Below are 24,714 nucleotides of genomic sequence, written 5' to 3'. Positions count from 1 at the left end.
TTGTAACTTCCCCATTTACACGTTATGGTGGACAGTAACAAAGCACATTTACTTCAGTACTGTACTTAAGTACACTTTTTGAGTATCTGTACTTGAGTATTATTTTTTTCTGGAATCTTTTTACTTTAACTTCACTACATTTGAAAGACAAATATCATACTTTTTACTCCACTACATTTCATTCAAGGTCCTTGAGTAGAAAGTAGTAACGTCAGTCAGGGGATGATTTTGGTTGGAAATGAAAGTCTGTTTGATGTCAGAACCTGACGTTGGGTTGACGTCATCATCCAACGTTGGACATACGTTGGATTTTGGTTGGAAATGAAAGTCGGGTTGACGTCAGAATCCGACTGATGTTGGTTTCTGACATCAACCTGATTTTCATTTTCAACGTTGGGTTTGGTCTTCTAAATGTGAATTTTGTCATTGTTTTTGGAGCACACTAGCTTTTAGATAACAGTAAGGCTAACATATTCATACTAAAAGCCAAAAAACTTTAAATAGGGCACTATTTGAGAGAACAGCCATTTGGGTGTCCGAAACCATTGTGGACGTTACTGAGTGCACTTATTCAATCTCACATTCAATCCCACTACTGGAACTGTGTTCTAGAAATACATTTTATATTGATATGAGGGTAGGTACACAGGCATAGATTCCTGATGCATAAGGTACTCTAAGTATTACATAAAACAATGCAACAATAATAAAACAATGTATTGACATTTACTTTTTGATACTTAAGTACTTTTAAAAATGAGTACTTCTGTACTTTTACTTAAGTAAAAAAAAAAATATATATATATATATATACACTGCCATTCGAAAGTTTGGGATCTGTATGATTTTTTATGTTTTTTAAAAAACCTCTTATGCTTATCAAGGCTGCATTTATTTGATTAAAAAAAAACTGTAATATTTTCTATTTGAATATATTTTAAAATGTATTTTTTTTCCCTGTGGTGCAAAGCTGAATTTTCAGCATCATTACTCCAGTCTTTAATGTCACATGATCCTTCAGAAATAATTCTAATATGCTGATTTGATACTCAAAAAACATTCATTATTATTATCAATGTTGAAAACAGTTGTGTACAATTTGTTTCAGGATTCTTTGATGAATAGAAAGTTCTATTTCATGTATTTGAAATAGAATCTTTTGATCAATTTATTGCATCCTTGCTGAATAAAAGTATTAATTTATTTACCCCCACCCCCCACCAAAAAAATAAATAAATATTGTACTGACCCCAAACTTTTTAACATGTATAATGTTTCAAAAGCTTTCTATTTCAGATAAATGCTGTTCTTTTGAACTTTCTACTCATCATAGAATCCTGAAAAAAATACATAGCCTAACTGTTTTCAACTTTGATAATAATAAAAAACCTTTCTTGAGCAGCAAATCAGCATATTAGAATGATTTCTGAAGGATCATGTGACACTGTAGACTGGAGTAATAATGATGAAAATTCAGCTTTGCATCACAGGAATAAATAACATTTTTAAAATATATTCAAATAGAAAACGGTTATTTTAAATTGTAATAATATTTCACAAAATTACTGTTTCTTGTATTTTTAATCAAATAAATGCAGCCTTGGAAGAGATTGAAACCCATAAGAGAGTTTTTAAAAACATTAAAAATTATTTCAGCATAGTATTTAATAATAAACTATCAGTCTTTTTGTAGAACTCTACTACAATAGACACCTGGCTCCATCATCTGGTCACTAGAAGCACTGGAGTTGTGGGTGCAGTACATGTCGTGAGCGGTAGAAGGCGCTTCGGTCCCTTCTCCAGTCCCTTCTCCGCTCGCGCTAGGAATGTGCTTGCGTTGCGCAGGAAACCGCTAGTTTCTCAAGACTTACAAATGCGGTGGATGGACTATTAACCGTATTAAAGTCACATTTTAGTAGAAAGCCACCAGAAGAACATTTAATATCATAACTTGATAAAAACTTTACCAACAGCCACCTGGAATTTTTTTTTTTTTTTTTTTTTGTGGAGTGGGTGTCGTTTATCGTTTATCTGAGGACTTGAGTTTTATATTTCACTCACCGACCGTTGACTTTTATCACACTGTTGTGTCAGTATAAAACCTACTTTACAAGTCTTTTTTTCGTCGAGAAAAGGGGATTACGCCTTGAAGATGTCCGTGGCGGGCTTAAAGAAGCAGTTTTACAAAGCCAGCCAGGTTTGCGAGTTACTTTTTTCCTGTTGTTTTCTTCCATTGGACCGCAGTGTTGTGCCAGATAGCTTAGCATGCTAACGCTGCGCTAAACTTCCAGTAAGGGTTAGCGGAAAATGCGGCATCTCTGCCCGCTATTCTGCATTTTAAAAGTGTATTGTGTGTTTTTCTCCTTGTTGTAATTAACTGTTTCTAATTATTTACAAATATAAATCGTGCTATTGTTAAATGCCATACCTTTGTAGAGTTATAAACTGCTTGCTTTGTGTTTTAATGGTCGGTCTTGTCCTAACTTACTGTCATTGCCATATTTCATATTTTTGACAGCTTTCATAAATAGTCAGTGTCACTTTATGGACGCTTTCAGACCTAATTAGAGGTTGCAATGTGTTAAAATATGCAGAAGAGTGTCTGTTTTCTTAGCTTGGTATTGCAATACAACGCCCCCGTCCTTACTATATCAGTCCATTTGCCACGTTTACTGTTGTTAAATGAACGATTTTGCACTGAGCATATGCTTATGATCTACTCATGAAACCGGGTTATTTAAAATATGTACATGTTTATGCTAATTCTGCGTAGAAATACGCCAAAAATATACTGCAGCATCAGGCTTACCAAAGATTACCGCTGTTCCCTTTATTAGCATCTGTTGGACAATCACGTCTTCTATGGATGTTGTGTTTGTAGCTCTCTTGTTTCTATGATTCAAACTTTATGCTGGCAATATGTAATTGGAAAATTTGACACTGTCACACTTCATTTTACAAATGTGCAAATAGTCAGCCATGTAACTTGTCAGTGGGTTAAATTAACCTGCATGTGATTGAACAGGCACCATTTGGGTCAATCCTTAGTATCTTTTAAGCTCTTTTAAAATGTAATATGCATATAAAATATATTGCATATTTGAATATGCTAATATGCATTGAAATTATTTCTATAAAAGTGTATTGCAAGGTTTCAGAAAAATGTCTTGGTCAAGCTTGGGTACTTCAGCTAATTATTATTTATTATTTACACGATGACAAGACAATGCAGACTGAAAAATGTAGACATTTTGAGAATTCCTAACAGGATGAAAATAACAATCAATAGTAACCAGTCTCTGTAATTTTATCAAACAGGATTGAATTTTTTTATAGTTGAAACAAAGCTTTACTACAAAACATCTTAGAGTCAATCACATATTGCATATTTGTTCATGTTTGTGCTGATATTTTTCCTTTATTTACATTTGTGATGTCATTAAGGAAATGGGTTTTTTTATTTTTTATTAATTGGATATTACAATTCTAACAGGATGAAAAGTGAAAATGAGAACAGAAAACTATAAAAGAGTTGTAAAATAAACACTACTAACAAGAACATGTGTTTTGTTTGATACAATTTGATTATAGCAAGGAAAAAATGAAGAAACACTTGGAAATATTTTTAATTCATTTTTCTCATGTTAGACGTTCACAGTATCAGCTTGATCAAAGTAGAGAAATTACTTAAAATTCTCCCATATCTTCATATAAATGTGATGTGATATGGTAAAAGAAAACTGACTAATATGGTGTCCGTCCAATATATTAATGCATATAATGGGAGCATGAAAGTGAACTGCATAACAGCAAAAACTCAGTTTCAGCAAATCTTTGGAGAAAATTTAGTTTTAGTTATTTAGTTTAATAAAGCTTGTCCATCTAGTTTGGCTTGACATTGTCTTGTTATTATGTTGGGAATGGCTAAATGAAACGGAACCTGAGCGTAGGCTCACAGCAGGCAGTGTGTTGGCTTTAAATGTGCCAAAATTCTCACTTTGACCCTGTGAAGACAATCAAATGTGTTGTCAGGAGGAAAACCTCTCCCTGATTTTGGCTGCTCTTCTGGCGGTGTTGTGAGGAGGTTCTTTGTCTGTGGTTCATGGTGTAATTAACTCAAGACTTGTTTAACAAGACAAGACAAGAATTAACTTTTTTTTTTGTTAATTAATTTATTAGTTTCTCTTTGCCAGTGATTGTGTTTTCCTTAGGGCACATGGTCACAGATGTAGGGGAAGCAGCGTATGTCTGTCACTGTTCGGTGATCTCAGCAGGAAGGGACAAACGGTTGCCCAATTTCCTGTCAGGAACATGTTCAGATCCCCAGTGGGGGGGTCTGCATGAGTGGAGGAGTGCAGCAGGGCAGAGGAAAATGGCCAGTGTTTGGGCCGTAGAAGAGTATGAATCATGCAACACTTAAGGGGGGGTTGGAGAGCTCTCGCCTGCTCTTCTTGGCTCTTTTTATTGGACTGCAGTGCTGCAGAGAACTCATGCCAGCATTCCACAGTAATCAATACTTGACATAAGCCGGACACCCTGCCAAAAGACAAACTCTTAATACCAGTCGCACCCTCAGTCCAGCCTTCCTCTTGGTGTGCTGTCCGTAGAACTGTTTGAGCTACTTTGAGATTGATAAAGCTTGCCGCAAAGCACTGGCAAAAGTAGCCTAATGATTATGAATGTGTCGGGAAAAAATAGCGAGACATTTTAATTGTTTATTAATAAATTAGTGTTTTCTGAGTCAGTGTTGACTACAAAGATGAAGTTGAAGTTGCTGACTCGTCATCTCTAGTATAGTGAACGCGCTCGCGCTTATAGAAAGAAATGCACCTTTCATTTGGATTATATAATCAGTAGGGGTGCAACGGTTCAAATTACTCACGGATTTGTATCACGGTTTTAGGGTCATGGTTTCAGTAGGATTCTGTATGTGCTATATTCAGGGAAAAAAGGACTACTGTCAAATAAAAATTAAGAAAATAATAACAAATAATCTAACTACAAGCAACAGCTCAAATAAATACAATAGAGCAAAGATACAAATAAAATAAACAGTGTTTTTCAGGTGTTTTAGGTAGGTCTAACATTAGTTTCAGGTACAGAAGTTTAATATGCAATAACATTGCATATTTGACTATAAATTAAAGATGAATTCTTATTAAAGTTCAAAAGCTATTCAGTCTAGATCAGGGAGGGTTTTCTTTGTATTTTGTTGTTTTATTAACATTAAAACCACAGACAGCAAGAATATTAGCACGCTGTCACTTTAAGATATAATGCACGGATCCAGTACACACTGATACTGATGCACATGCCTCGACTGTTTCATTCACTTACTGCGAACCGTTACACCGCTAATAATCAGAGAGTAGCCTATTTGTTTTCGATTCGAATTGGATGATGTGCACCGCAAGGACGGGGCAGTAATCCCTCCTCTCCAACAACCTGTGAGATCGCTGCAATAGAACATACATTTTCTGGATGAAGCCAGCCATAAAGTTGGTCATTTCTGCACCACTGCAGTAAAAATAAACAGTGAAATGTTTTCATACAGGTTTCCTGAATACTTCCCGTGGTCGGAAAAACAGATGCCATTGGTTATGCCAGTGTTGCTGTGTCAGGCTTGTTGAGATGCTACTACAAACAGCAATGTTTTAATTGAGACACATCGTTTACACTTCTGTGAGTAATTATGCCTTCAGTTTTCTGGGCATAGTAAGATGGGATAGGAGAAAGTAATTTTTTAACAAAAAAAGCAGATCCATCCAAGCAGGTGTCTACCTAGTAACACATTTACTTAACATTTGTTTTGTTGTGTGAGGATTGTGCAAGAGGGATTGTTCTGAAATTCCTGCGTTGTTTCTGTAGAAGTTGACTCACAGTCATGCATTCTTCTCTTCATTAGACTCACAAGCACAGCATTATCTATGGAGTGTGGACTTGGTTTCAGTCTGCGCCTGCTGGGTCTGCTTCGGCAATGTGGCCGGCTGTTTGTGTGTGCGTATTTGTGTCAAAGTTAGCAGTTGTTTGCATTCTTTATCAACAGTGTGTGAGAGAGCTGAGCCTATGTATTATCTTTTTACCTGCTGATAAAGCCTCTTTCAGTCGTAAATATACATAATCATGTCGCCAGCGGACTGAGCTTACAGTTTCATTGCGGGAGTGTCCGATCGTGGTCATTACAGAACATCTTCTGTTTTTAAATAGAAAGGTGGTACTGATAATATTGCCTTCATTTAGCCTAAATGTTATATTGATGGGAACTTGAACATGTCAGTCTTTATCTGTTGCCTTAATCTTAGCCGTATCATGTTTTCCAGCTAGTTTATGGCGTTAACTCTATTCAGTGTCTCTCATCATCTCAACATATTGGAGACATTTGGACGCACCCATTGACATGCCACAAAACACTGGTTAATTATTTATTAGTTTCCTTTGTTCCTGATCTGCCAAACAAACTGAATTGCACAGATATGGAGGATATAGAGTGAAAAGGTCACTGCAAGCAGACACCTCCATGTCAAACACAGCTACAGTTGTAACGGAGTGTTCTTGTGCTGATGTCTTTGGCTTAAAATAACTCTGCTATTCATTTTGATTAAATTGTATCAAGTTGTTCATGATTGCTCTTGTGCATGGTAGTGGTTCAATCCAGAATGAAAATTTCCTGATAATTTACTCACCACCATGTAGGCTTGCTACGATAGTCGGTGTTGACGGTGTTACCGGTGTTCAGAAGCAACACCGGTACCATCGCTTTCCCACCGTGGCACTGCCCCCCACCGTCAATTTGAATTGTTGTCCAATTGTTAAGAAATGTCCACGGGCGCAGAGCGAGCAGAACAAAGCGTGCGTTTTCAGTTCATTTCTATAGGAATTAATTGACAACGTTCGCTCTGAACCACACCATTATGAATGCCCGTGCGGACGTGCGCATTTTAGTTTCGCTTTTAAATTAGTTATTAAAAAGCCCCTGCTGGTGATACCGGTATTGTTGTCACACGTTAATGAACCGGTGGGAAAATATCCTCACCGTCACATCCTTATCCCCATGTCATCCAAGATGTTCATTGGGTGAACAAGAAATTAAGGTTTTTGAGGGAAACATTCCAGGATTTTTCTCCATATAGTAGACTTCATCGGGGACCAACGGCTTGAAGGCCCAAATTGCAGATTCAATGCAGCTTCAGAGGGCTATGTAAATACTTTTTAACCACAAATGCTCGTCTTGCATTAGCTCTGTGATGCCAGTCCGCCTACGTCACGCATGACCTTTCCAACATGACTACGTAATGCGTGAAGCCGTGTATGCACATCGCAGAGCTAGTGAAAGACGAGCATTTGTGGTTAAAAAGTTTTTTTTGTTTTTTTTATAGAAAATGACAGATCGTTTTGCTAGATAAGACCCTTATTTCTCGGCTGGGATCGTGTAGAGCCATTTGAAGCTGCATTGAAACTGCAATTTGGACCTTAAACCCGTTGGTCCCTGTTGAAGTCCACTATAGAGAAAAATCCAGGAATGCTTTCCTCAAAAACCTTAATTTCTTTTCGACTGAAGAAAGAAAGAAAGAAAGACATGAATATCTTGGATGACATGGAGGTGAGTAAATTATCAGGAAATTTTAATTCTGGAGTGAACTAATCCTTTAACACATTAATTTATTGGGATTTTTTTATAAGACACCAATCTGCATATGTACATTACACTAACAATTAAAAAATATTGCAGGCTTAATAGGCTTACGTTAATTGATGTGAAAGCAACAATTTATTAACTTTTAAAGGCCCTGTGTGTTATATCTATTCAGTGATTTTGTCTGCAACAATAATGGCATGTCTTTGAATTATCTTAATTTGGTGGCTTTGGTCAGCTAATATTTTGCATATAATTGTGATTATTACATTTAAATTACAGCTGTTGTTAATTCAATAGACTGCCCTAGTATAAAATGTTTTAATTTCATTGCAAATTTTGTTTTTGTTTTTAACCTCTACTGCCAGCAAGGGTTGTCTTAAAGAGATATCTGCTGTAATATATACAGCAGATGTTGCAAGAACCTCCCATAGTGTGTTTTTAATGATTTTATGAAAAAGTCTTTTTAAACTTTGATTGGACTTAAAAGAACATTTGAAGTGTATTGTTCACAAACTAGACATGCATGTTTAGGCTAGATCATAGAAAATGCTTACAGGATAGAGTAAGAGAAAAACTCAAGGAAACAAGTTGTTATGGATAAATAATCTTTAATACAGCCATAGAAATAGCAAAATGAACTTCTCAGCATGGCAAGTTACATCCATAAAATGACATGTGTTTGTGATTTAATGTTCATATGATGTAATATGACAAACATCCAGTGCTTTCCATGTTGAAATATATGCTTCCTCTAGTTAGGGTGAAGAAAAGCTATAAAACAAACAACATATGTTAGTGAGGACTGAAATTTAACATGTGGCCTTGTTTCAACAGTTGCACGATCACTGTCTCTGGTTCTTTGTTGCATGTTCAGGACATAAAGAGTGAGTGGATGAGCATGTGTTACCAAGTCCTGAGAATAACAACTGTTGTGGCAGACACAGGTTCACACAGAGCTGTTTTGTTTTTAATACCACTGGTGTTGGCAAGGAATGCATTATATGCTGTATAATATTCATAATGATTTTCTGAGAATAAATTGGATAATAAATATGGAGCTATTTAAAGTATTAAGAATGAAAGCTATGGAAGTACAGGGGGAAAAATGATCCCTCCCAAGTGAGCGCAAGAGAAATGAGTTGCAGGGAGGGCTAATTGGATTTACATGTGTGCGGTGCTAAAATGAGTTCCTTGTAAAAGTTAGCCATTTTCTGCAGTTTATGTATTGTGAGGAATACAGAGGTGGAGGGAAAGTGTAAAATGACACAAATTGTTGAGGAATTGTATTTAACTGATCTCCGTGTGTTTTGTGTCTTGGTGTGATTTTGTGGTGTGATCAATACAAGCTTTTCCAGTTACATTTTGTAAATGTCATATTTTACAGTCATTTTAATTAGAGCTGCACGATTAATCATTAAAAGGTCGCAATCTCGATTCAATCACCCACACACCCACATCTCATTCCTAAACAACAACGATTCGGCCACGTCTATTAATTAAAGCTTTGACAAAATCACACCGTAACAACATTCAAATCTGTGTTTGCGCTGCCACTGACCCAGAGAAAGCTGTTAATCTATCTAGGTATGAAACAGTTTCACAAATAGTCTTTTTAGCCACACAGTGTCATCATTTCCATGTCAAAACTATTTAAATGATCTCAGAAGTAGGGGAGAGTGGAGACACATATTTGCATTTCCTTCAGTTTCTCAGAGACTTTTTATATTGGTTGGGCAAAATTTTAATACATTAAAGGGATAGTTCACCATAAATGAAAATTAGACCATGGTTTACTCACCCTGAAGCCATCCTAGGTGCATATGACATTCTTCTTTAAGACGAATACAATCGGAGTTATATTAAAAAATGTCCTGTCTCTTCCAAGCTGTATAATGGGAGTGATTGGGTTTATTTTTTCGGAAGTCCATCGAAGCGCTTCCATCCATGATAAAAGTGCTCCACACGGCTCTGGCGGGTTAATAAAGGCCTTCTGAAGTGAAGCTATGCGTTCATGTAAGAAAAATATCCATATTTAAAACTTTATCGACTAAAATAACTAGCTTCTTGCAGACAGCTGTACGCAAGTCGACTAAAAGAGTAACACTTGACGATGTATGACGTAGGAAGTAGGAGTAGCGTAAGCTTAAGCCCTATTCGGACGGGATTAACTTTACAAGGGTAGATGGAGTAATGTAATTTTACCACAGGACGTCTGTAATATTAATGGCCAATTCACATAAGATAAGATATCTCATCTCTGTAAAACTAGCAGAAGTGGGAGGAGTAACTCGATTTGTGTATCGCCGTTTCCCTCCTGTCGTGTCGTCATGTGTGTTGCTTCCTGATATCACGTGCACAAACAACCTATATTTATATATATAAAACAGTTATGTCCGGTCGAACGATGTGTTAATTAGCCTAACTTTAGTTTGGATTGTGTTGGCAATAGGCACTTACTTAACGCTAAAAGATGTTTCGTGCCTGTAACAATTGCTTTCGATCTTCTTTCTGATCTGACGAGTTTTGACACAGACTCGTCCCAGTGTCTAGAACGCAACTGAATGCTTTTTCAAGCGTCTCCATTCTTGAAAAAACATGGAAAACTACTTTTAAACAGGAAATGACGAAATATTTACGTACATATTACAGCGGGTCTATTCGCACGGGATTAGTATTACCAGAGCCCGTCTACGGAGAGCCTTGGCACTTCCTATTAGCCCCATTGTATCGATCTTGGTTGCAGTTCCATTAGAATTCCACTGGAGGTGATCGCGGGCGAGTGCAGACTGAATGGGAGTTTATGGGGCTAGACGGCTAAATGTGTCTCTTTCACCCAATTGCTGTTGAGAAATCTCAGATTTTATTGTAGGTTTTGCAAGTTCAACATGGGTTATAGGTCGAAAGTTGAATGAACGAGTACTTATTTCTTTTCGATTTCTTACAGGTTGAGTTGTTGTTGCCCATAACACGCTAGCATTCTGCTAATGACGTGACGTCATTGACATTTTAAGACTTTTTAAAGCAAATAAGTGACTCTAAAAAATCTAACACCCAGCAATGTGTAATTTCTTTGCATCTCCTTTCGAATACAACATTCAAATTACTAGACAAAAAATTATATCCTGAGAAAAGTGGATTTTGAGGGGTATTTCACCATAGACCTCCATTCATTCTGCACTCGCCTGCGAGCGCCCCCGCATGGACAGAGACGTGTTACTGCAGCCAGTCCAGAAACCGGAAGTAAGCAGAGAGTGCCAATTCTCTTCCTATTAGACATTCTCTGGTATTACCTGAGGTAATTTTTCCAGACCTTTTTACTGAAGGTAAAAGTCGCCGTAATCTTTACTGACATTGTCCGTAATGATTACTGAGATGGCACATTCGGACGGGACTAAAATCACAGAGAAGCTCTGGTAATTACTACTTTACACTAGGGCTGTCACTTTTGTGAAAAAATCCTGTTCGATTTTTGAGACATGAGTGTTCATTGAATCAATTGTAAAATCGATTTTCCATGTCTAAAGACGTTTCTATTTTAAACGCCAAATATGGGCAAATCCACGGACAACTAACAGGCATTAGGACGAATGTAAAGACGGCGCTTGAGATGCGCACAAGTCAGCAAATATTCCTGATGGTTTATTGGTGTGAAGTTTCGTGCACAATGACAAACAGGAGTGCAACATTCTCGAAAAACAATAAGCAGAATGGACTACCATAACATCAATGAAAAACATTACTGCAGTCTTCAACATGGCTGTGTTTACGGTTAGAAATGTCAAACAAATTTCGCCTACATAGGCGATTGAAGACCGTAGTCCGAATCTGTATCTGTATGCATGAGACTGTCTGCATACCGGCATAATTCACAGTTTTGTAGTAAAAAGAGAAACATTATGCAGAAGTATAATTTGCTGTTATGCGTGTTTGTCAGAGCCTGTAGTTGCTGTGTGACGCGCGTTCGCTGCGGGCGTATCGTGACGAGCTGGACGCGCTCCGAGAGAAGACCGTTAAAATCGATTCCTTATTTTGGTTTTCGAAACTTGCGTTGGTTGGTCCGATCGATTGTGCAATCGATTTTCGAACGTAAAGTGACAGCCCTACTTTACACCACCTCTCCATGTTAAACTAGTCCCGTCCGAATAGGGCTTTTGATGCCTCTCGCGGTTCAAACAAACAGGGCTGGGCAACCGCGTTTGCCATTACGTTGTGCATCAAGTCAGAGAATGTCTAATAGGAAGAGAATTGGCACTCTCTGCTTACTTCCGGTTTCTGGACTGACTGCAGTAACACGTCTCTGTCCATGCGGGGGCGCTCGCAGGTGAGTGCAGAATGAATGGAGGTCTATGGCGAAATACCCATCAAAATCCACTTTTCTCAGGATATAATTTTTTGTCTAGTAATTTGAATGTTGTATTCGAAAGGAGATGCAAAGAAATTACACATTGCTGGGTGTTAGATTTTTTAGAGTCACTTATTTGCTTTAAAAAGTCTTTTAAAATGTCAATGACGTCATACACATCGTACGACCAGAGATACTGCTTTACGGCAATCCTTCAGTTGCTTTGGTGCTTTCGCGCTCTGCACTTTCTTTTCTCTCGAGGCATCGACAACACAGCTGACACAGGTAAACACACGTGCTAGAAGAGTTTTTGTTTTGTTTGTTTCTGGTCCCGCTTCGGATGCCACGATGCCATCAAGCGGTATCTCTGGTCGTAATCAGTCCTTCACTGACCAATCAGCGTTCATTAGCAGAATGCTAGCGTGTTATGGGCAACAACAACTCAACCTGTAAGAAATCGAAAGGACATAAGTACTCGTTCATTCAACTTTAGACTTATAACCCATGTTGAACTTGCAAAACCTACAATAAAATCTGAGATTTCTCAACGGCAATTGGGTGAAAGAGACACATTTAGCCGTCTAGCCCCATAGACTCCCATTCAGTCTGCACTCGCCCGCGATCACCTCCAGTGGAATTCTAATGGAACTGCAACTAAGATCGATAAAATGGGGCTAATAGGAAGTGCCAAGGCTCTCCGTAGACGGGCTCTGATCAAGTTCAAGGGTTAGTCTTTCGCCGTAAACCGATGCGTACAGCCGTCTGCCAACTGCTAGTTATTTTAGTCGATAAAGTTTTAAATAGCCTATGGATATTTTTCTTACACAAACACATCGCTTCACTTCAGAAGGCCTTTATTAACCCGCCAGAGCCGTGTGCACTTTTATCATGGACGGAAGCGCTTTGATGGACTTCCAAAAAAAATACCCATAGGCCTATGTCACACTTCCTGCTTCCGGAACGCGGAGTAGGGATTCAGAACTTCTGGTCAACAGTATTTCTCGATAAGGATTTAGATTATCAGCCATAATGTCTAAACCATCCGAGGTAGACTGACCACGAGCTATGAGGTTGTGAAACGAAGGTTTTTGCTCCTGTAGAAGCTATAAGTTCATATCATAGACTGTAAAAAAAGATGGACGACGCCCCTTCGCTCTCTTCCATTGACGAGAACTGAAGCCGCCAGAGTCCCGATATGGCGCTGACATATTGGAACTTGAGTCTGCGCAGTAGCGATCTCGGGACCAGACCTGCGCAGTCGTGAGCAGGAAGTAAAGCCGCGAAATCAACGCTCCGCCCTCACTCTCGCAGAATGCACTCAGGGAGAGTGGATTCTGCACACTTTTTTAAAAATTGATTGCAGTACGACAAGAGGCTTGTTAAAATAAAGTAAATACAATCTCCTCAGTCCTCCGAAGATCCCGAAAAAATGTCCGTTGGTGCTTCAGTGACTACTTCGCTCAGAGAACCTGTCAATCACAGCTGTCAATCATGACATTACACCACCGCATCACGTAACTAACTAAAAAACAACTTATTTTTGAAACAGACACTTGAACTTACATCAGCGTGATAAAAACGACAGCAAATGAAAGAAACCACCTTTGGAAAAAAGATATTTGAAGTGTAATTTAATTGTTTAGTTGGTCTCACGTCCCATTGAATAACACGGGGAGGCGGGGCTTATGACCTATACTAGGACCAGTCACCGGGGGGCGATCGAGACGTTTTGGCTTCACTTTTCAGGGCTTTTGCGGCACGCTTGGTTCATATGAAATCAACCTTGTTTTAAGAAAAACATGTTTTATCCACGATCTTATGGAAAAAAAACTACACTACCCACAATCCTAAGAGTAGCAGCAACGTCTGCTGATTGGTCCAACTCGCTGTTACCATAGAAACGTTTACCTACTGGCCAACGGCTAGAGCTATAACAACAATAGCAGGCTACACCCGCAGCTGTTGTTGTAGTGTAGCCTACCCTTTCCTCAGTTTTGACGTTTCCACTTGAGAGTTTCATTTACCATCCGAACCACATCGTCATATGTGACTTCAGGCAGGTTGCGGAGAGATTTGGTCCAGCGGTATCTATCGGACTCCACCATTGTAAAAAGCTAACCGGAAGAGCCATATCACTACTAAAAGACGTACTTCCGGTCTTCAATTTTTTCGTGACATAGGCCTATTCACTCCCATTATTAAGCTTGAAATAGCCAGGACATTTTTTAATATAACTCCGATTTCATTCGTCTGAAAGAAGAATGTCATATACACCTAGGATGGCTTCAGGGTGAGTAAATCATGGGCTAATTTAAATTTTTTATTAAATTAAAATTTTTTATTTTTTTATTTTTACTGAATAATTAAGTAAACCTAATCTCTTAATTTATCTTTGTAAAGAAACCTAATTTCTTAACTGGCTACTATCTGCTGTCTCAGACGACGACATATTTTACTGTCGGCCACCGTAACTTCTGTTGGTTGCTATACTTGTGAGGGTCAAATGTCCTCACTTATGTAGTGAAATATTATGACAACTGACTAATGAGGACATTTTACTGGTCCTCACTAGTTAAAAAGGCTTATAAATTATTTGAAACATGTTTTTTAAACATCTGGCAAAACATCTAGTGCAGGCGTGTCCAATCCTGCTCCTGGAGGGCAACTGTCCCTACTCCTTACAGTGAAAGCCATGATAAAACTGTGCTAGCCTAACACAATAGCTTTGACACATGCTAGCTATGCCTGTTAGAAGCTAAGAAAACACTGATTAAAATATGACTTTACAATGCTTCATGCAAACAGTTTAGACACTATGCAAAAACTCTGAAGATAAAAATATATTATTTTATTTAACTTGAAAAGTATTTTTTGCATCAATGTTTAAAAATGCTGATTCATCACGTAATGAAATAAGTGAAGTATTTATAAATGAGTCATTGAATCATTAATTCAAACTGATTTTAAAAAAAAATGCATTCCAATTGATTAAACATTTTAAATAGACTGCAGCAATTAACATTCTGTTAGAACCTCTAGTAAATTCCATGTTATGTTTTTTAGTTGTCTGTTCAAAATCGTGGGAAAAAAATGTATTCTCAATTTATCCAGAATTATTCAAGTTCTAACCTTTATATAGTCATACTGGTTTAAAAGGGCTTCTCTCTCTGTTTGTGTCAGATGGTGAGTGAGAAGGTTGGTGGTGCTGAGGGAACTAAACTGGACGAGGAGTTCAAGGACCTGGAGAGAGTAAGTGGAGAGAATTTACCCACACAGCTGCCAATAGTCTTTCTAAAAACATAGATTTAAACACATAAAGTGATTCAAAGGCTTGACCTCTGTCCCACACATCCATCAATGAGATTTTCTACACTACCTGTGTTTTTGTGGAAAGTTTCTTTTATTTTCAAAGTGAAAGTGGTGTGGCTGTAGTGATCCATGATTGTAGGCAGTGTTGGGGAAAGTTACTTTTAAAAGTAATGCATTACAATATTGCGTTACTCCCCCAAAAAGTAACTAATTGCATTACTTAGTTACTTTTTATGAAAAGTAATGTGTTACATTACTTTTACGTTACTTTTTCTTCTCACCTGGGCTGGGCTTGCTTTTTTGTTTTTTTAATAACAAGACCAACAAAAAAGTTATATTTTTGGCAAATGTTAAGGCCCTTTCACACCAAAAGTGAACTGAATAACCCTCAGGCTGAAGGAAATATTTACGCTTGTACAATAAAGGGTGCCGCTCAAACTAACCTTTCAGCTGCGCTGCTGTTCTGGATTAAAGAACAATAATATACAGGAGAAGGAAGTTCAACACTCTTATTTCTAAATCTTATAAAGTAATTTTTGCTTATTAGTATGGTTGAATTAGATCATTGAAGGTCAGCAGCAAAGACATTAATAAAGTGAGATTAAATTCACAAAGTATATTTGTGTAATTTAATAGTTAATTATAAAAGTTGAGTAAAGTTCTGAGAATGCATTTTACTGTTTTTATTTATTTTAAGCAGTGAGATGAGTAAGTTCACATTTACTCTAGAACTACAATAACCATCATGTTTACACAGCGCACACACCACCACCTCACTTTGTTTCTCTCAACATGGGGACAGGAGAGCTGTCAGTCAATAAATGTGAAAAAGTAACTAGCGTTACTTATTTGGAAAAGTAACTTAGATATTTTATTGCAAATTGAAAAAGTAATGCATTACTTTACTAGTTACTTGAAAAAGTAATCTGATTACGTAACTCAAGTTACTTGTAATGAGTTACCCCCAACACTGATTGTAGCCTATGTTTTTATAGTTATCTGACATATTTATTCACTGCAGTGTATTTGGCTAAAATCTTATTTTAATAATCCAATCCTTTAAACATGAATGATGTCATCAGAGGTCTCCTTAAAATATTGCTCAATAATATACATTTAATTTTGTTCTAACACTAAACTCTGTCTTCACAGATTTGACAGATGCCTCTTCATTCAGTTCCTCTGTAATTACATGTTTTAGTAGATGATTTAATAGAATACACACAAATAAAGATGACTTGAAGAACAGTAGTCTGATAGATCTTATGTAGGGAAATTCAATACAGATACTCCCTTGATTAGGAAGGCAATAAGGCATAAAGTATAGTCTGCTGGTCAACATTGCAAAATAAGCCTGATGACATGTATCATCCTGAAGGGGTTTATTTTGAAATAATGACCAGCTGAATATTACTTGAAACTTGAACTTGAAATATTGATTTGTTGAAATGGCCTTATTATGTGAGAAGAGACTTCAGTGCTACAAAAGCCATTAAAGTAGCACAGTCAAGGAGATTGATTGCCTTAGATAACTTTCAAACATAGCTATAGTTTAGCATTGTTATACAAAAAATTTTCACCACGATGCTGCGATCAGAATCAAGAATCTGAAACATTCCAGTGTCGTGTAATTTGATTTAGTTTTAGACGTTGATTAATTAGACTCTGTTCTTATTGTTACATGTTAGAAAAAAGACATTTTGTCTTTTTATTCTGTGTTGGTTATTGTGTTTTGCTTGTAGTGTTGCTTGTATACGTGTTCTCTGTGCATTGACCTCCCCTCTGTGTTTCTGTAGAAAGTAGATGTGACAAATAAAGCTGTGGTAGAAGTCATCTCTAAGACATCAGAGTACCTGCAGCCCAATCCAGGTAAGACCAAAGACATCTCTGGAGCTTTTATTTAGCTTGCTGTCTAAAGTTTGTAAGTTTGTTTTTTCTGACAAAACATGCACACAATTGATCATTATTGTAAAACGTTTCTCTGTGTCTTTTCCATTCTATTTCTCTTTCTCTGTTGTTGCCACTGTTGTTGCCTTTCTGTCTCACACAGCATCTCGTGCAAAGCTATCTATGTTAAACACTATGTCTAAGATCAGAGGGCAGGTGAAGAGCCCAGGTTATCCACAGGCCGAGGGGCTGCTGGGAGAATGCATGGCAAAGTATGGCAGAGAACTTGGAGAGGAAACAAACTTTGGTGGGTTTACAAAATAAGTGCTGCTTTTAAAACTTCACACATTTCATTTGCTGTTCTCCAGCTAACCAAATGCACAAAATAACCACATTTGTGTCTGTAGGTGGTGCTTTATTTGATGTCGGTGAAAGTATGAAGAGGCTAGCAGAGGTGAAGGATTCTTTGGACATTGATGTTAAACAGAATTTTATCGACCCTTTACAAGGCCTGTGTGACAAGGACCTAAGAGAGATACAGGTTTGCTTTCACTCTGTGTCTCACACGCATATAGAGATACCTACAGTATATAACTGAAAATGTTTTTATGTGACACCTACACTCTCAGAAAGAAATTTGCAAAAATGTTACCTTTAGGGGGGTACAACAGCTTGTCACTGGAGCAGTACCCCTGAAAGAATCATAGTTGTACCTTAAGGGTATGTACTAAGGTAATAATATGCACCTTTTAGTGGTAGATAAGGTACAACGTTGTCCCTGCCCCAGTGACAAGCTGTTGTACCCCTAAAGATACAATTTTGGCAATTTCTTTTCTGATTTAGCAGATAAAATGTGCTAGACTATTTACAAGAAATAAAGATTGTATTTATGAAGAACTGTACAGTAAAATCCTCTTTTTGCTTCTTGAAGAATAGATTTTATATTTAGAGTTCATTTCCTTTTCTATGTTTTAATGTGGTCTGGTTCCACACCAGTTATATTGAAAGTGTTTCCCTCTTTCTCAGCACCATTTGAAAAAACTTGAAGGACGCAGGCTAGATTTTGACTATAAGAAGAAACGTCAAGGGAAAATTCCAGATGAAGAGGTCAGGCAGGCGCTGGAGAAGTTTCATGAATCTAAGGAGGTGGCTGAGATCAGCATGTACAACCTTCTGGAAACTGATGTAAGGATTTACCAAATGACAGCTTGATGCTTCATTCAGTGTGTTTTTGTGCTTTTGGGTGTCTTGGGGATTGATCTAATCCTATTAGCAACACTGAATAATTCAGTGTTTTTCTGTAACACCTTGCCTTACTGATTTTATACCAACTCAGCTGTCTCTCTTAAGTAATTTTGGCAAAGACTGACACTTTAGAATTAGCAGTATCGAAGATGAACATTTCCTTTCCTTTTTTGACTCCAGCCCATCAGTGGAGTGGGGTCAAGACTGGTAATCCAATAAAACTGCCTAAAAAATAAAAATCCTCTTGCTGCTTGGCTTCAGCTTCTATCTAATGTTTTATGGAGATGTCAGAGCGCCATCTGTTGGTTCGATATTATAATAACGTTATAAGGGAATAAACATTTGCTAGTGGAGTCTATGGAAAGACTATATTAAACTCATCAGGCTCTAGATGTAAAGTAATACACTTAAGATGTTGTATGGTACAGTTTTAAATTATAGTAAACGTTTAGTGTGAACTGCTAGCAGAGCTCCCAGTATAAATTCAGCAGTCTAGTGAGACCCGTGTGAACTCAAGGCCTCAGGAATTACTCATTAACTATTTGTGACTATTTTTTAATGAAGGTTGTTGTGGTTGCCCAGTGTGACCATAAGCGTGGATGTGCATATCTTTATATATTTTATGTGTGTGTGCTCCTGTGCAGATTGAGCAGGTGAGCCAGCTGTCATCACTGGTTGAGTCTCAGCTGCAGTACCACAGACAGGCTGTTCAAATCCTGGACGAACTTTCTGACAAACTCAGAGACAGGTGTGTACGTGAGCATGTGTCCTCCTTTCACAGCATGTGTGTTTGTTCTTGATTCTGTCAAAAGAGGCAATAAATGACTCTTGTTTAACCGCCCAGGATGAAAGATGCTCAGTCACGTCCTCGTAAAGAGTATATGCCCAAGCCCAAGCCTGTAATTGACTTTGGAGACCCCAGCGAACAGTCGAACGGTGGCTTCACCCCAACATCTGCTCCACCCATGCGCAATACAGGTAAGACCAGACATTTGACCTGCTTCAGAAAACAAGTCATAAAATGCCCATTTGCCCTATTATGTAGCCAGAATAACGTGAGGAATTGAGCTATTCTTGAATGAGGATAGATGATCTTCATTACATTGAGGAAATGCTTTGGACTAGTGAGAGAAAGGCACATTGTGCTTTGTGCGGTTGCTGCCCCGTGGCAGGGTGTGATGAGACCGCCTGTGCGTGTGTCGGGATAGACAGGCCAAATGGACAGCTGTCAGCTGCTCTCTTCGTCAGCCAGTGACCCTGTTCTGTGTTCTCTTCCCATTGCGTCATCAGAGCCATTCCACCAGTTTGGCAGAATATCCACATGGAAACCCAGATTGCGTGAGTCAGAGAGTGTGTGATTCTGTATGTTTGCATGGGAAAGTGTATGTGTTCGTGTGTTTGTGGTGGAGAAAAAAAATGAGGAAGGAGAAATGAGCAAAACTGCACATTTTCTAACGAGTCTTCTAATTAATAAGAATCAAAAGAATGGGATATATTTGTATAAATGTAATTTTTTTTCACAGTTAGATTTCCGTTATCTAATTGTATGAAGTAGAACAGAATAGGAACGTTTGGAGGAAGTTAAGACGTGGCACAACTACAAAAAGGCGCACATTACAACAGCAAGTGGCAAGCAAATATACAAATTTTATAAAACAAATTTAAATAAAACAAATTTTCCTTCTGTAATACCACCATCGGCGATGATAACAAGTTCCTCTAATTTACTTAGATTATTTACATCTACAGTAGATTTTTCCCCATACCTATGAAAATATGATTTTATGAAGGGAAGTATTTGTCTGAATCGTGCAAAGTTCAGCTCTCCATTAGTTGATAGTTTATTGCACTGACATACAGCAAACTACAGGTTACATAGTGTCTTGTATGGGGATGTGTGCTTGACAGGAAAGAGGTGTGTATGTGTGTAAGAAAAGACTGTACAGCTGTCTCTGTGTTTGTGTGTGTGTGTAAAGTGTGCGCATGTATGTTGGCCTCAACCACAAAGTGCTGCTCCACCTAACAGAGTGAGCCCCTGCTACAGTACAGACTGAAACTGAAGGTCTCCTGTCACATGACCACAGACCCAGGCTTTGCCACCCGACCCCTCACTAACACGGAGCATCTTGTCCTAACCCAGACGGTTGTAGTGGGATTAAAACTGTGTGTTAAACTAACACATATAGGGCCCTATAATTTCCGCGATCACGGAATCGCGGACGGAATCGCGGAATTGGCAAATTAACGCGGAATCTAGTGTCAACACGGAATTTCGCGGAATTTTACATATTTGGAATAAAATTCTGTTTTCGTGTGGGAGAAAAACGTATGTCTGAGGAAAATCGCATATTACTGAAAGAACGAGCAGAGAGAGAGGCCCGGTCGCGCGCGCATCTTCAAACTGTCTTGCTCTCTCTCACTCCCTCGCGCTTATTAAGCTAAATCAATTGAGAATTGACACAATGGTAAAAGATCGGAAGAACGAAGTTTCACGTGGAGCATTCGGATATTTTTTTCCTGAATTAGGCTACCGCTGTGTGTGAATTGTGCAAAAAAAACTTTTTACCTTGCCTTCTTCTCTGAAAAGCGTTTCGCCCATTCAGCTGACATAAAAACACTTTCAATAAACTAAACAAAACCTATCCAATAATTAAATGTTTACTGTGTTGACAAATCTTGTGCGATATCCTAACTGCCGGGATAATCACACAACGCGCACAAGTCTGCTAATGATACGTCCGATTCGCGAACTAATGACTCCTTTGAACCGATTCATTTTAATGAATAGTTAAAACAACTGATCTGTCCAACACTGAATCGGTTCGGTGTATAACAAAATCGGTAACACTTTACAATAAGGTTCCATTTATTAAACTCATTAACTATTAATAAACTGCACTTCTACAGCATTTATTAATCTTTATTAATGTTAATTTCACCATTTAGTAGCCTACATTATTTAAATGAAAAGTTGTATTTGTTAACATTAGTTAGCTTAATGCACTGTGTGAAGTAACATAATAAAAATACAGGGTTAGGGTTAACTAAGATTAACAAAGATTAATAAATACAGTAACAAATGTATTGCTCGTGGTTCATGTTAGTAGCCTAATACATTCACTAATGTAAACAAACCAAACCATATTTAACACCTCTTAAAATGAGAATTTTGTTTGTTACCTCAATAAATTTAGGGTCATTCCTATTTTATTTGTGTACATTTTAATCATTAACATTAAAAACACTCTTTTTACGACAAAAATAACAGTAAAGGGTAAAAAAAAAACTGAATTCCCAAAAATTTAAACGGAAAAAACGGAATTTGCAAAAATTAAAACGGAAAAAACGGAATTTGGGAAAATATAAAACGGAATTTGGGAAAAAATAAAACGGATTTTATAGGGCCCTACACATATATCGGCACTGCTCACTGAGGGCTTGACTTTGGTTTGACAGACTGGACTGGGAAACGTTTCTTTGGCAGGAAACTGAAAAACTTCTTAATTTACTCAAGCAGTGTTATTTTAGTAGTATTTATTCATATTTTTAATGAACTGGTATTTGCTGGTCAGTATTTATTTTAATTTTAGTTTGTTTTAATAATGTTGTTATGTGCTTTTATCTTTTTTTATTACTTTTTGCTTTTTAGCTTTAATTGTATTGTAGTTTTATAAAATGTATTACTTCAACTTCATCTTGCCAAGGCTAACTGTTGGTACAAAAACTGTTTCAAGTTTTCATCAATCTAATATTTATATTTTATTTTATTTCATCTTTATTTCAATTATCGAAACAAGTCCTGCTATAAAGTATGAAAGTGTTTAAAATGTTTAGTGTTTAAACATTTTATTTGTTCTTTAATGCTTTTCATTAAAAATGAAAGTTTAATTATTTTTTTTGTACGTTTTTCAAAATAGAAATTAAAAAAATATATTTTTTTAAATCATGTAAATTCCCTTAAAATATTTTTGGGTATTTATACACAACCTGAACGAGAGAAAATAATTTCTTTAGGACTCTATACTTTATCTTATGTTTTTGTCTAGAATGTCAGATTACTGCCATAAACTAATATCCCTCATTCCCCAAATCCCTCCTTAATATCCCATTGTCATTAAATCTCTCCATCTGTCCTCTCAGCAGCGGAGCAGCCATGCTGTAAAGCGCTCTATGACTTTGATCCGGAGAACGAAGGCGAGTTGGGCTTCCACGAGGGTGACATCATCAATCTGACCAATCAGATCGATGAAAACTGGTATGAAGGCATGCTGCGTGGCCAATCCGGATTCTTCCCTCTCAACTACGTGGAGGTGATCGTTCCTCTGCCACACTAAGTGACCTCTGTCACGGAAAAGAGGGGGAGAGAGAGAAAGAGCAATAAAAAAGTGAAAGGGAGAAAGCTGGAGGGAAGTGAGGTAGGGAGAAAGGAGCCAGTTGAAATCATCTTGGTCTTCATCCTCACCGCATTGTTGCCGTTGATCCAAATGTACCTGTACTCTGGCACTTTTACACATTGATTTATTTTTGAAGGAGGGAACTTTGGGAAATGACGACCTTTCACATTCCAGGACTGACTGACTTACTGACCAGTTGACTGACGTACGGATGGTATAACTTGGTCCTTAAGCTAAAACTTCAGACACTCTAACTCACTTCATCGTCCAAGTCTTTTAAAAATGTTTCATAATGTTTGTGCTGAATTAACTGAAAAGAAATGAATACAGATCATGATATCCCTGTGATACAATTTTCATGTTTTTAAAGAGTAGACAGGCTAGTCTTTATCTACTTGCCTACGTACAAATTCTTTATCTACATACAAATTCTCAACTGTTGGATTGTGAAAAGTTGCATTTTGACTCAACTGGTCCCCTTACCGCCCCCTGCTGGTCAGGCTGCGACATTGACCTGCCTCAGATTAAGGAGAAACCGCCTTTGTATCTGTAACGACACATTAGCACTGGGGCTGTGTGTGAAATGTCCCAATGTGCAGCAATCCTGAGCCACAGACCTGTTGAGAGAAATCAGCCCTTTTCTATGCTCCATAATTTTAACATAGCTTTTCGTCATCTAATATTTTTCATGTATATTTTTTACAAGATAAAATAAATTAGACGCTGAATTGCACCTTGGATCTCATCATAAAGGTGAGCTAAAACACTTAATGGATGTGTTTAGTCAGGTGGAGAGGGTTTTACTGCACTACAACCGTTTTTAAAGTATGAAACACTATGCTTCCCCTTTTACAACTTTTAACCCAGAGGGCGGCAAATAAACAATTTGCGTACTGTTTTCTGAAGGAAACACAGCCAAATAGTTATTTAAATAGAAATGTCTTCTTCTGGCAGCCTGAATTATAGAGTCTTCCTCTCTCTTTCTCCTCTTTTGAAGTCAGTTTACGGTATTCAATACAACTGATGCTGCTGGCAGTGTCCCATTATTTCAGGTGTGTATATCTGGGTGTGTTTAGGGTGGATGTTGGCTCATAAGCCCCGTATTAAATTTAATTTACACAGAATTTCTTTATTAACAAATACTTCTTCTCATCTTCAGAAATGAAGGGATGGTGCTACATCTCTTGCTCTCACCCATCACTTTTAAAGTATTATTATAGCTTTAAAAGTGGTTGCAGATCTAGTTTATCTATTTTACTCGTGTTCCCTAGTTCTTAGGATGTTGTTTTTTCATTTTTTTTTTTTCATTTCACATACTGCACTTCATAAAATCATGGACCTACACACCATCTTGGTGGTTCTGAACATACCAACATCTGTCCCTCCACCCCGACTCCATGTCCTGTCTGCACAGAGCACCTCTGTGACCTTTTCCTCCCAGTGTCTGTTTACATGTTTTGTCCACGGTTTGTTTTGCTCACCGTAACATTCTATTGTAGATGTGCTGAATCAGACAGGCTATGGTGACCGTTTCAATGTGAAAAAAGGGTTTTAGTGCCTTTTCGATGGCATGAATCAATCTAGAACACCAAACAAAATATTAAATATGATTGTCGATCTAATATGTAGTTTCTATGTCTGTCCTCTTTCATTATTTACGAAGGGCTTGTTGGTTCCAGTATTTGGCATGAGCTGTGACCAGATGTACAAGCATGAGTACAAATGTGCCTTTGCAACACTACAAGTTTAAGAAAACAGCAAGTGGGTTATTTCTGTCTAATGGAATGAGGGTACCAGAATGATTTTATGAAAATAAATCATCCTGGCTCTACTCTTTTTAGTATTATATTGTTTTTTATATACATACAAAACCATTCAACCTTTTTTATTAATGATTTTTG

The 24,714-nt window shown here is 37.6% G+C and overlaps 1 protein-coding gene across 4 annotated transcripts; it reads left to right on the top strand.

Annotated features, from left to right (window-relative positions):
* The first annotated feature begins 1,810 nt into the window (after window positions 1-1,810).
* On the top strand, window positions 1,811-24,118 carry sh3gl1b (SH3-domain GRB2-like 1b). Of its 4 annotated transcripts, none has more exons than XM_079896882.1 (10): window positions 1,814-2,197; window positions 15,159-15,227; window positions 17,084-17,156; window positions 17,338-17,481; window positions 17,582-17,715; window positions 18,201-18,359; window positions 19,064-19,167; window positions 19,264-19,397; window positions 19,710-19,757; window positions 22,560-24,118. In XM_079896882.1, the coding sequence occupies exons 1-10, from the start codon at window positions 2,153-2,155 to the stop codon at window positions 22,751-22,753; spliced, it is 1,104 nt and encodes a 367-aa protein (XP_079753008.1). In that variant the 5' UTR covers window positions 1,814-2,152; the 3' UTR covers window positions 22,754-24,118. The 4 variants fall into 4 exon arrangements, with proteins under 4 accessions (XP_079753010.1, XP_079753008.1, XP_079753009.1 ...); XM_079896883.1 differs by having other exon boundaries at window positions 1,825-2,197; window positions 22,563-24,118; XM_079896884.1 differs by lacking the exon at window positions 19,710-19,757 and having other exon boundaries at window positions 1,811-2,197.
* Window positions 24,119-24,714: the final 596 nt, after the last annotated feature.

Source organism: Squalius cephalus (genome assembly GCF_949319135.1).
Source record: "Squalius cephalus genome assembly, chromosome: 16".
In the NCBI taxonomy this organism is placed as follows: Eukaryota; Metazoa; Chordata; class Actinopteri; order Cypriniformes; family Leuciscidae; genus Squalius; species Squalius cephalus.
The sequence above is the reverse complement of the archived record's forward strand: the minus strand, read 5'-3'. Positions and strand labels throughout refer to the sequence as shown.